General features: G+C 37.2%; 1 protein-coding gene across 7 annotated transcripts in view; it reads left to right on the top strand.

Annotated features, from left to right (window-relative positions):
* LOC100645287 (discoidin domain-containing receptor 2) overlaps positions 1-11,905 on the top strand; it is a 220,535-nt gene extending 208,630 nt beyond the window's left edge. For all 7 annotated transcript variants that reach the window (XM_048407894.1, XM_048407895.1, XM_012310312.3 and 4 more), the window contains 2 exons: positions 4,264-4,413; positions 4,938-11,905. In XM_048407894.1, the coding sequence (XP_048263851.1) occupies positions 4,264-4,413; positions 4,938-5,099 (312 nt within the window). In that variant the 3' untranslated portion in view covers positions 5,100-11,905. The remainder of the gene's footprint in view (positions 1-4,263; positions 4,414-4,937) is intronic.
* The last annotated feature ends 876 nt before the right edge of the window (positions 11,906-12,781 follow it).

Here is a 12,781-nt window from a genome sequence, read left to right as displayed (position 1 = left end):
CTGGGTTCCCATTTTTTCCTCTTTATTTTCTGTGCTTATATTGTAAGCAATAACAAATATTTGTACCCTGACATAAAGGGAAAAGTTTCCTAACGTTGAAAGTATGCGTGATATTTTTGAAGCGTACCCAAACTGCCGCGGTACACAGTTTGCGGTTAGCACGCTCGATAAAAGAAGCAGGGTAAACATCAACGTCTAGTTTGCGGTGGTCGAGCTTTTTGACTTAATTTTTGATGCGCAGCGTAATAACAGCCTTCGCATTTTTTCCAGCTACTACATCGATGTTTCTTTTTTAACCAGAGGATGAACAACTATTAGGCTGTCGCACGATAAATATCACATTCAAGATATGATAAGAATGTTCTATTGAAAAAGAAATCTTTAATCGAAGAATAACCTTTATTACAAAGGAAAATAATCTGAAAGTCGTTTTTGTATGTTACATTTCTGAGAGATAAAGTATTGTTGCTTAAAGAAAATTACCAGTTACTGGCGCATTATAATACAATCATCTACTTGAGAGTGTAATAGACTCGTAGTACCTAAAGAAGAGTGTAATAGATATAAAATATAATAGACTACAGCTTTCTGAACAAAACAATAGAAAAACGAAAATAATTTTTAAATGTTTTATGATTTCAAGATGTTACAAACGTGTACGTCACAGATATTTCATATCTACGCAGCCAATGTGCCATACGTATGCGTCGTCAATTCTGATCGAAGAAATTCGGAACTGTCTTTCGATTTCTTTCAATAAAAGGCTTTTCCCGACGACTTTTATCCGTTTTATAAATGAGAACATTTTGTAAAATTAACTCAATGTTTGGTATCCAAACATCTGACTTCATGAGAGGAACGTGATCATTTCGTTCGAACGCGAGGCCGTATACGTTTTTCTCTTAATTTATTCGTCATACTATCGAACGACCGTTGTTCAAAAGTAATACAAGCCGGTTAGCATTCATGGACAGGCACGCTGGGAATGAAGTCGCGAAAATACGTTATTCCGCGTAGCGACGCGCGGTTACGGTGAATTTATTGGCAGCGAACGGTATGCCAGTATATCAGTGTAACGAACGGTAGCGTTCGCGCTTTCGCCCAAGCCCGACGTATTTTATTCTCGTGTATCCTGTTTTTAATTTCTCGTTTGTAGCCGTCGATATCGAACTGTCGATCCGCGAAACCGCGAAGCATCAGCCCGATAGAGCTGTCTGCGGTCGCGTGGCATTAACGAATCGGGCTTATTCGCTGTTTTCCCGGGCCTCGTGTCATCGTGAAACCGTCGTAAAAGTCCTGGCCAGAAAACGCGTTTCACCAATTCGTTTTCGATGTCCAACGAATATGTATTTCCTGCTTAACCAACGATTGGAACACGTTCGTTTCATTCGTCGGTTCCCCGTCAAAATTCTGAACGATTTCGTGATCGTTTGTAGGATTGATAGAGGGGTCGAAAAGGGGAGGATGTCGATGTTTACCCTTGGAGAATCTCTGAAAATTCGTATCGTTCTCGAGTGACTAGGGGTGCGTGATTCTTCTGGTGGGAGTTTTTGGGTGTTTCGCAAAGGCAAAGCCAAAGGCTCGTGTTGGAGCGACAAGTGGAATAAGCACGTTCGTGATCAGACACACGATGAGCCGCTCGCTCTCTGTCTTACAGAGGTAATTGGGATCAGGAATATTTGGTGAGACGCGAGTTTCGTGTTAATTGGATGCATTGCAGCTGTAACTGCTAATGTTAGTTTCTCTATAATGACGAGCCTCCGTGCTTTAATTAAATGATAGCGGGTAACGTTAAACTTAATATGCCTTGATATTTTTCTTGTTTTTAGCGTGTTTCGTTATTTTTGCATGATGAGATATCATTTTAACTATTTTACGAATTTATTCATTAGTACTGTAAAGTTTAATTGCGTAATTTTTGAGAAATAGTATTTATTCATTGTTAATTAAACAATCGTATTTAAATATATAGTGACAGCGATATAAATAGATAAATGTTTACTTGTACATCTGACGGATTGTATTTTATGAAGGATAAATTCGCATATCTTGTACTTTGAAGCACTGTAAACGACGTATTTAAATTTCTATTTCGAGCGATAATTACAAATCACAAGTTAATTTTGATAGAACTTTGCCTGGTTCCTCCCGTTACCTTCACGACTAAAATGTATATTTCAACTACCAGTAATTTATAGAATATATTCCAATAATTTGAAAACCTATAATAATTAAAATTCCAAATACACCAACAATACTTGGTGACGGAACTATCAATCTAATATTAGTAAATGTAATTCACGGACGAAAACCTATCTGGAAGGCAGAATTCCAATAATTCTGACAGTAAGGACATTCATCTTGTAGATTCTATTCGTGGAATTGGCTGAGATCGAAGCTTCGATCGACCCATCATCGCGGACCCATTAGCATCGGAAATCGCGTATGAATGAAATCCGTGCAGAAGCAAATTGATAGCTAAATGGTAATTCGACTAAATGGGAAACGAGCGGGCGATATAGTATTTTGCCGCTCGTTCACGTAGTCATTTCGAATTGACTGCGTCGTTAATGTTTCATTATTGCTATCGTTTATCCATCCTGCGCCATTGTACCCGTGTTAATGAAACGAGCCCATGGCCATGGTTCCGTGGCAATGCGTGCTCGCGTGCGTGCCAAATATCTCTCCAAGAATTATACGGAATTAGCGTCGATTTAATGATTTAACGTTCGACTTTATTAAGTTGAACGCCAGCGCGAACTAATGTCCCGCGATTGGCTCCCGTAAACTTTACGACATTCAACCTCGACTCTCTCTCGAACTGGCGACATTAAAGTTAATGCGTGGCGGAGCAGGGGAAACGCTCCTCCATTTGCTAAGAGTCTAGCGTTTCGAGTAAAAAGAATAGGTTAACCCAGAGTGGATAGTACCTTTTAGAGCAAATACTATCGCGGTTAAATAATGACTCCCTTTAACCTTTCAGTGTAAAAAGAATATTATTTTTAATTGTAGGGAAATATCTTTTGTTATCAATTATTAATGGTTGGACTGCGAATGTTTTGACGTTTATAGAAAATTTTATTCTGCATCTTTATTCGGATACTATTCCAGTGTGTTCCATTTTTTGGGTTCATAAAGATATAAATCTCCATAAACACGTGCGGTCTATTAATATATTCTTGTTATTTTATTATTCTTTGTTATTCTTTAATTTATTATATGGTTATCTATTATTCTTTCATAAGGAAGATATAACGCTATAAGAAAGTTCTAAAATTAACGTCAGTTTCATCGAAAATAAATGTTTACAGTTTCTGCAATAAATAGATTATTACAATATGTTTCGCCTATACAACTTGAAGTATAAAGATGTTAGAACTGTATTCCTCTCTTGTTCGTCGTACACTTGTTGATAAATATAATCGGGTTAATAATATTATCCCGATAAGAATATTCGCCGATAGATTTTAATGTATGCAAGCCGTCGAGATAACGAAGCTTCGATGAAAAATTAAGCTCTTGTTGATTTGTCGGACGATTCGATTTTCATTTAAACTCTTAATTACTTTGCCGTAATGGCTAATTACGACGTCGAATTAATTGGCGTAACTATTGCTTTAACGATCACGTTGAATTTATCATAACTCGCAACGTGCACGCACGTTGGCTTAAGAGTCACAGGTTTCTGGTACATGCGTGTTCCGTAAACTTGCTCGTGGCACACTGCAACGCCGGCTAAGACAGAGTAGTACCATGAAATTACGTAACTAAAGCACTCAAGTTGGAGTAATTTCTCGTCAAGCAACGATACCAGCTGCCGTGCTCGCCACCCCGTAAATAGATTTCTACTTCGAATGGCATTTACAGGACAAGCCTGTCGAGAAAATCTCCCATGTTACGTTACAATATATTTTTTTCAGTTCCCCCAATGGATTACAGTCAGTTAAAAACGAAATCAATCTTTGTCCAATTTTGTTTTTCGAAAATCGGATTTCATTTTTTTTTTTTTTTTTTTTTGGTCACCATCGTTACGTCATTGTTTAGAGCGAAACTGTTCGTGTAATAGGATAAAATATATCCCGATTTTCGATACATTGTTTGGAAACACATTCGATTATAGTGTAAAAATAAACGATAATCCTTTGAGCGAATTTAGAATGATTTAAAATTTATAATCCCCTATTTTAATCACTATGGAGATTGATTCTATTTCTTTGGATTACCTATATGTAATTATGATTATATAATTTTGAATGAATTCAGGGAAGACATACGTCGAAGAGCGACGTTTGGTCATTCGCAGTGACACTTTGGGAAATCTTAACCTTCGCGAGGGAACAACCGTTCGAGGAGCTGCCTGACCATCGTATCGTCGAGAATGCAACTTATTTTTACCAAGAGGACGATAGAAGGGTAAGTACCTTTCGATGTTTTCCTCACGTTATGTTAACATACACAGACTAATGAATCTAGCGAGTGCCTTCAATTTAAATGCACTATAAATCTTTTATTGCCATTTGTTCTCAACCTCTCGATTAACTTTCCTCCTCTGAACAATTGTTTCTGTTTAAAAAATTGAAATTTATGGGTACGGTATACCACAAACCTCAATCTCCAAACAATAACATTTTAACTATGATGTCGTTATGATACTAGAGATAAATCTAAAATAATTCTAAATTAGATGATCAGAAGATTGAAATTTATATTTAAAATTAAACTAGATTAAAATAAAATAATTAAAGAAATAATGAGAAATAATCAAAGTAATCTTAACTCAAAGTAAATAATTTAATTATTTAACTTGCAATTACTAATTTTTAATTATTTAATTACCCAGTTATAATCTAAATAAATTTGAAATGAGATTAATCTAGATCTCGAAATATTCTTTTGCTTGACAATAGATTCGATTGGACGAACGATATTTTTCGCAGATTATTCTACCATTACCAAAGAATTGTCCCAAGGACATCTACGAGCTGATGCGCGAGTGCTGGCATAGGAACGACGTGGACAGACCGAGCTTCCGGGAAATCCACATGTTCCTCCAGCGGAAAAATCTCGGTTACAAGCACGTCGACTCGAACGACACCTGATACAGAGAACTAGAAGGCTGGAATCTTATCCGGCTTTCTATGATCGGCGAGCTGAACGGAAACTGGTGGAACTGTCCTTCGACGACCAAGATACACCAAGTCAGACCAAGTTAGTACACCAAGGTCAAAATCCATCTAGTTCGAAACGGCGAATCGTCAGGAACAAAGGTAAATGTCTGATCGTGATCATGTGATTCGTGATCAATTCTTAATTCTTTTTTTTTTTTATTAATTATTCAAACGAATTTAAAGACTGTACGATTACACATAGTGAAAGCTTGATTCATACTACTTGATTACCTTTAAAATATCGATTCGTTATCAACATGTTCCGTCGTTGATATTTACGGAATGGTCTAACTTTTATTATAAGAAAATCGTTATAATTTAAGAAAAAATTTGTATATTTTTGTCAATTTTATTTGGTGAAGGAATATGAGACTATAATTATGCATATAACTACGTAAAGCACAATAAACGAATATACTCACCTGCGTGAAATCATCTGGAGGATGGATCTCCAGCCGCGACATCCGATACGAAATGGAACGTTTCTAGCGCGGGCCAGTGGGCGGAAAGCACGTTCAATAAATCGCACACACGCCGTTCTGAAATTGATACTGTCAGCAAACAAGCTTATGACACCCGCCGCAACGGCACTCATGTCACGTTCAGAATACACGTGGCTCGGACTTTGGAAAATCGCGAAGATACAACAAACGTTTCCACCATGGCGAATCATTTCCGGAAACTCTTCCACGTGCCTCTTGCCCGTATGTGTTTCTATCTGGTCGAGAAACACGATTTCTACCCTCTCGAACGCTCCCCGTAACCATTTCGTGTCTAGAAGTTACAAAAAGGAATAAAAGGGTCGCTCAAACTTCGAAACGTTGAACAGCGGGTCGTCGATTTTGATAAATCAGCAATAGCTTCTTACTGTCTTCGTTGTAACAATTCTTATCGTATTAAATAACCGAGGACACAATAATCGAACGATATTCTACCATATTGTGTATCCTATAACATAAATCGAAGACGAATCCGAATAATATAGACGACATTAGAAAACCTGTTCCTAGTTCGTTAACCGTATTTAAACACGAACCTGGTGGAAGCCAGGGTAAAAATCGACAGAAGAAACAACACGGTTGAATGTACACGCGATCCTTCTTTCATAAGATTTCATTTAATGTCACCGACGAAAGAGGACCCGGGGATTACGCGTGAATTTTTCTAGAGAATTTTTGTGGGCAGCTCCTGGCCTTGGCTAAGCATAAAACTATTGATCGTGTTCGATGACAGACGATACTAAATACACGCAGAGATAATCTAAGTACATATATTAGTCCCTGGTTGGATTCGTCTGAGAGGAGAGAGGCTGAACGATGTAAAGAACGAGGTAAAAGGAATTCCTTGAGCCGCTGGCTTACGTTTAAGTTCCCTGAAACTACTAATAAGCTTAAGATGCGCTTAGCCGAAGTGCATAAATGTTTGACAATACCACTAGAGGTTGCAAGTATAAAGAAACAAAAAAAAGTTCATATATATATATATAATATATAAATGAAAATAAATATAGCGTGTAAAGAGATGTTAAAGGGTTTAATCGATAGCGTAAAATTTATTAGAGAGCGCCGTTTTCAAGCAGCTTGCATTCCCCTCGGCGGTCGCGCGGCGTCGTTTCCCGCCATCGTTCGACCTATCGATTCGCGACGCTTGTTCGATGTCCCGAGGACCGAAACTAGCGATACCGCGAGTCGAATGTGTCGTCGTTCTACAGACCAGGGAACGTATATGGGGTGAATAAGGGTGTGTATGAGAGAGAGTGAGAGAGAGAGAGAGAGAGAAGCTCGCGTGACCTGAAGTTACGTTTATAGGAAGGAATATACACGGTCCATTTACCCGGTGGATATACTTTTGCTCGTCTTTTACAGCGAATTTTTGCCCCGTGATCGAGGGTACAAAATAGTTCGTACGAATAATTGTTCACCGATTTTGCGTTTCGTTGCCGATCATGTGACTTCTCGCTTCTTTTCTCTTCCATCCTCTATCGCGTGTTGAATGCACGGTATATTCTGTTTCGTGCTTAAGAAAATTAATTTACGAAGGTCCTTGTAGTGTGTTAGATCGACTTCTATTGTTGCAGATGTAGATGCTTAATTTATCTTTAATAGAAATGGTACGAGTCATTGAAAGATACAAGGAAGGGAAATTATTGTTGTTATGGCTTTTCTTTGTTTTGCTTTTTTTTTTAACAAGCAAAGATTTTTACGAAGAAAGACGTATTATGAAAATATAGGTATTTGTAACGAGCGAATGTTTATCGGGTATATGAATCGTGTTCAATGCGGAACAATGAGAAATTTATAATTGTTAGAACGAATTCGTAGGACAGAATACATAGCAGACGGTAATAAAGAGAGTAGGATAATAATAAAGAAACGAGGATGAATGGTGGAGAATGATGGCGTACGAGGGACGCTAGATCGCACGATAAATCGACGCGTTGTTCTGAAAATTTATAACGTTACTCAGCTAAAAACAGTCACTCTGGTGGTCTGTAAAATATAAATCGCCGTAGGAAATGTAAGTGATAAATGTGCACGCGACTGAAAGTGGTTCGATAAAGAGACCGTCGATCCAGCACTATTATTTGTTATCTTTCCATATGCAAAAGGAGCGCGATATATACGAAGAATAATACACAATAATTGTTATATTTTACGCTGCGCAGGTCCTTCAAACGTTTATTCAAACAGAAAAGTTACGACAAATATCGATAAATGGTCTTTCTATAGAGCTACACAACCGTCGCTGCCTGAAATTAAGCGAGAGTGGTTTCATTTTGAATATGAAAAAGTCTATGATATTGTCTATGACACGACGTTGGTACTTTATAATATAATCTAAAATTAAGGTCGACGACACTAAGTAAATACTGCCATTGTATTAGGGGAACCTGTATGCGAAATCTCGTACGAATCCTTTCCCTTCGACACGACAAAAAACGATCGAAATTTGCGTTCAATTCGTTGAAACGTCTGATCGAGAATAGCGTTACGATCTGAAGGAAAAAATAATTGAGTAACAATAAAGGGACGAAAAAGCGTGAAGAAATGAAAAGAAGAAGGAAATCGCGATCGATCGTACAGAACACGAGGGAGTCGCGTGGCTAAATGGAATCGATGTACATATCCACTTTGATGAGCTTAACGAATTATTATCAGTGGGAAATTTTAATTCGACTTTGTGGATCGTCTTCTGTGCGATCGAACGAACGATATAGGCGACACGTGCGCACAGTGAAAACTTCCTACAAATTGAAGGAGCAAAAATTATAAGAATTTTTCGCCCGGTCGCACGTATGTTTGGGAAAAATAGAACGAAGAAAAAAAAGGGATAAAATTAGAGATCGAGTGAATTTCAGCAGTTTCTTCTCTTTTTTTCTTCAATTACCAACGTGGTCATTATCTTCTTCATTTCAGCCCGATCTTCTTTCATCGTTAATTCCTCGTTTATTCGAATTTATTTGAATTTATGACGCTTCCTATTCGATTTGCGTTCAATCAATAGAGCAAAGAAAAACCGGACTCCTTTCGCGCGATTAATTATCAAAATTGAAATTATCGATTATCCGATAGAGTGAATATTATTAATTAAGGATTGAATATCACGTATCATTGACATATCGTCCGTTCCGACGAGATAACGTTTATTCTGTCCGGGGAACAGGAAGAAATGCATATCAGCTTGAAAATGTTCGAATTCTGAATCGGACGGAAGTAACGTGACACGGTAACGAGAAGAATTTTCATTACTTTATTAATATTTCGAAATCCTACATATCTCTTTGTGATACTATTAGTTTAATCGTTTCTGTTTGTAGGAAGAATTTCTGTCGCATGAAAAAAAAAGGCTGAAAGAGCGAAAGTGTGAGAGAATGGTCGAGAGTATAACACAGAGAGAGATACACCTATAAATAAATATAAATATAAATATATATATATATATCGAAAAAATCGTTGAAGATTAAGCGACGAAGAGAATTCATTGAACTAATCGTTTCCATTGTAGCGATATGATATCGTACGACATAGGAAGGAGATACTTTGTACAGTTTGTAATAACAAAATCTCGGATACGCAAATATGGCACGACCAGTATTCCATTGATAAAAAGAAAAAAAAACGGAAGAAAAGGAGACACCGAAATCGTTCCATTAATTGTTCTTGCGGTGCGTTCTTATATTTCAAAAGCGACGGGGCCGGGACCACGGGCCGGTTTTAACGTTTCATCGTCGCTATGTTCGACTCCTTCGAGCATAAAAAGTGGGACTCGACCATTCGCGTGCCAGCCTCGGCCATATAGTTTATCGCCTCCGTTTTTATTTCAACCGAGACATAACGCGGCGCGCGGTAAAAATTATTAGTGCGCTCTAGGAGTGTACTATTTTGCTGTACTACTTTATTATGAAGTTCATTTCGTTTGCTACTGCGTCATGGAAGATCCACGATTCATTCGAACATCCATAACAATATCGCGAAAAATTTAGAATTTTCATAGGCACTGAAAGAAATAAACAATGGGCCAAGAACTCGAAATTAATGTCTGTTCCAAAAAATCCAGAAAATTTAAAATATACATACAATTTAATATAAGTTATATTAATAAACTCATAATTATATTTATACTTTAGAGAGCCCTGTCCTCATGAAATCTATGGAGATAAAGAAAATAATCATTTGAATTAAAAATTTACATTATAAATTCAGCAAAATATTTTGTGTTGAATATAGTTGAAAAAATGGGAAATGAATTTTCATCTAGCTTTTTGTTTTACGGCGAAAGTTCATTCATCTAAACGGTTCGTATAATGAAAATTCGATGTCTCGTTTAGATAATAAAACTTGCTGAGCAGGAGTTCAATTAATTAGACGCTACCTGAAATTCCCGAGAAATGGAATTTACACAAGTAGAGTGCAATTTTATGATGAAAAACAAATGGAAAATTTTTATTTTTCGTGGAAGATCCTCGTACGTTTCCCAATAGAAACGGTTACTCTCACTGTTCGAAATCAGGCCCCTTCTCTCCTTTGCAAACGAGCTTTGTTTTTCGCGCGTATTTACGCAATAGAAGCACTCGGTTTTCGTTGTTGGTCCGCGAGTCGCAAACAAAAGTCGGAACACGGAAGTGCCGCGTACACGGGAATTCCACGTTTGCCGATAGAATTTAATATCCGCTACCTTCGTTATGAAACACGATCGCGCTTTTTCTCCTTTTCTATCGGCCGCGCGTGAATTTTCGTTTTTCCAATTCTGATAGAGACGCAACATCGAATCGATATCTCCTCAACGTGTCTCATAACGAATTTTGATAAATAGCGAGAAACCTTATATAAAGATATTTTTGCTCTTTTCCTTCTCTGTTCCTTCAAGATTCAGAGAGGTGGATTTTGTTTGTGAAACAGTTTGGTGAGTTTTATCTTCTTAACACGACATGTGTGTTGGCGAAATACATATATTTTGTTTTATGTATTAGGTTGTTTGGAAAGTTCTGCAGCCAGATTTTACTACTGCATTTGAAGACCTTGTTTATGGTTTTTCACGAATGTATCGTGGCTACAAAAAATATTTGCGCCATTATATTTATTGAATCATTTACCTAGTGTTTAATTGGGTTTAAGTATATCAAATTTTGCATCATATAGTAGTACCTTTATATGATTACAACAATTTGGTACAATGAAAATGAAACGTAAAAACCTGATTAAAAAACGCTCAATGCGGGAAAATAATATATTTATTTATTTTTTAAAATACGTATTAAATACTACTGGAGAAATTAGTTGCAATTGGAAATTTGATGTATAAGTTATTTTATAACAAAGTGTATCTCAGTCGATGTGTTTCGTATGAGTGTCAGATACGAAAATTCGTAGTGAAGGATTCACAAGGTTTTTTGGATCTATTGATCGATCTTCGTAAAACTTTGTGATGGAAAAGATGTCGAATATTCAGAATCAGCCTATAGAAACACTGAAAGAATATTTTAATAATGACAATGAAATATTCAACAGCGACGGATAAATTGCCAAACATTTAGATGACTATCGTAAATAATAATGAATATTACTAATATCCAAGAATAATTAATAGAAATTTTAATTAGAACAATCGACTTCTATCCTGTCAAAATAATAATCATGATAATAATTAAACATAGTAGAACTTTCCGACCAACTTAATATATACAAATCAAAAGCAATTATAGCTGACTGACAGATAGCAACAATTGGAACTAATTGAAATATATTTACCGCAACAGAATAGTTAGCTATCAGACAAACAAAATGGCACGTAATAAAATGTCTGTATGACAATATAGTTAATCGTAAACTTTTCCATTTGGAAATGTTGGTTAAAAATTTCAGGAAAAAAACGGTGCAATTTCTCTGGTTTACCGCTATCGATCGAAATTCAGCGACGAAGGCGGAGAAATGGTAGCGCGTCTCGTTTAGACAAATAAACGTCGCGAAATTCGTGGATTCGCGGAACACGAGCACGTCTACCAATCTCCACGTGCAAATATAAACGGGTGAATGGGTTGCAAATAAGCGTTGGCTGCTCACGGTCGTACGTTGTAGGGCCAGTTATCTATCGTTTATCAGTGGGCGTATTGACTATTGTGCGTGGTTTAACACTCGAAATCCCTTCCACTTTTCCCTGTATAAATGTCACACACGTGTATTTAATACGTTTGTACATAGCGATTCGTTTTCAATAAATACTCAGCGCTTTGACTTTTATCCTTTTCCTGGTTGTTGCTTTTGCTCCTCAAACCGAATGTTAACCTTTTCAAATAAACGTTTTCCGCGTTTTATCGACGGAAAATTTCAAGAAACGGCAATGAACATCGTTTTTCGCGATTAATTCCGGTTCACCTTTCCCTATTTGAAAGTACGGTGCAACTCTTCGCCAGGTTACGTAACAGGAATTCCCTCGCAGCGACCAAAGTTTCTCGGAAGAATCGCTCGAAAGGAACATCGCGGTCGCCGCTGGCTGGAAGGTAAGTTGTTATTGAATTCTGCTTAGTTTCTTCAATGTAAGCTTTTTCTCCTAGTCGCTTTTTTTCACGTTCTCGATGCAGACAGCGCGCTCTTATAACGTTTCCAGTCTCTGGTGTATCGTCGATCCTTGGATCCCTCTCACGTGTTGCGGTAACGTTACTGTACGAAGGAGTCTCGTTTCCAACTTCTTCTCGACCGCGAATAATTTATTTTCAACGAGCGAAGAACGATCGGTTAAAAGCCTTGCCAAGTGTACTCGTGTAATTTTCGATCACGATTTCCGACAATTTTTACGCGGCTGACAACTGTCAATCGGTATCGGCTGAGCGAAACAAAATTCACCGCTGGAATCGAGGAAGATTGATTTAATTGGAAACGCGCTCGTGCAAATAGAGATCAAGTAATCCGAAATCCGCTTACAATCGAATCAAATATGAAATGCGTAATCGACGTAAGTGTTGTTATTATATAAAACGATCGCAAATCCGATTAGGACTAATAATAAATACCGTTTAAGGATTCGATTAATGCTACTTCTATCTCTTTATTTACAGACAACTCTCGAGTACTTGCATCAACGATATTTGTATTACAGGAAAATTTCAACAGTATCAA

This window comes from Bombus terrestris, chromosome 7 (assembly GCF_910591885.1).
Source record: "Bombus terrestris chromosome 7, iyBomTerr1.2, whole genome shotgun sequence".
NCBI classification, from domain to species: Eukaryota; Metazoa; Arthropoda; class Insecta; order Hymenoptera; family Apidae; genus Bombus; species Bombus terrestris.
The sequence above is the reverse complement of the archived record's forward strand: the minus strand, read 5'-3'. Positions and strand labels throughout refer to the sequence as shown.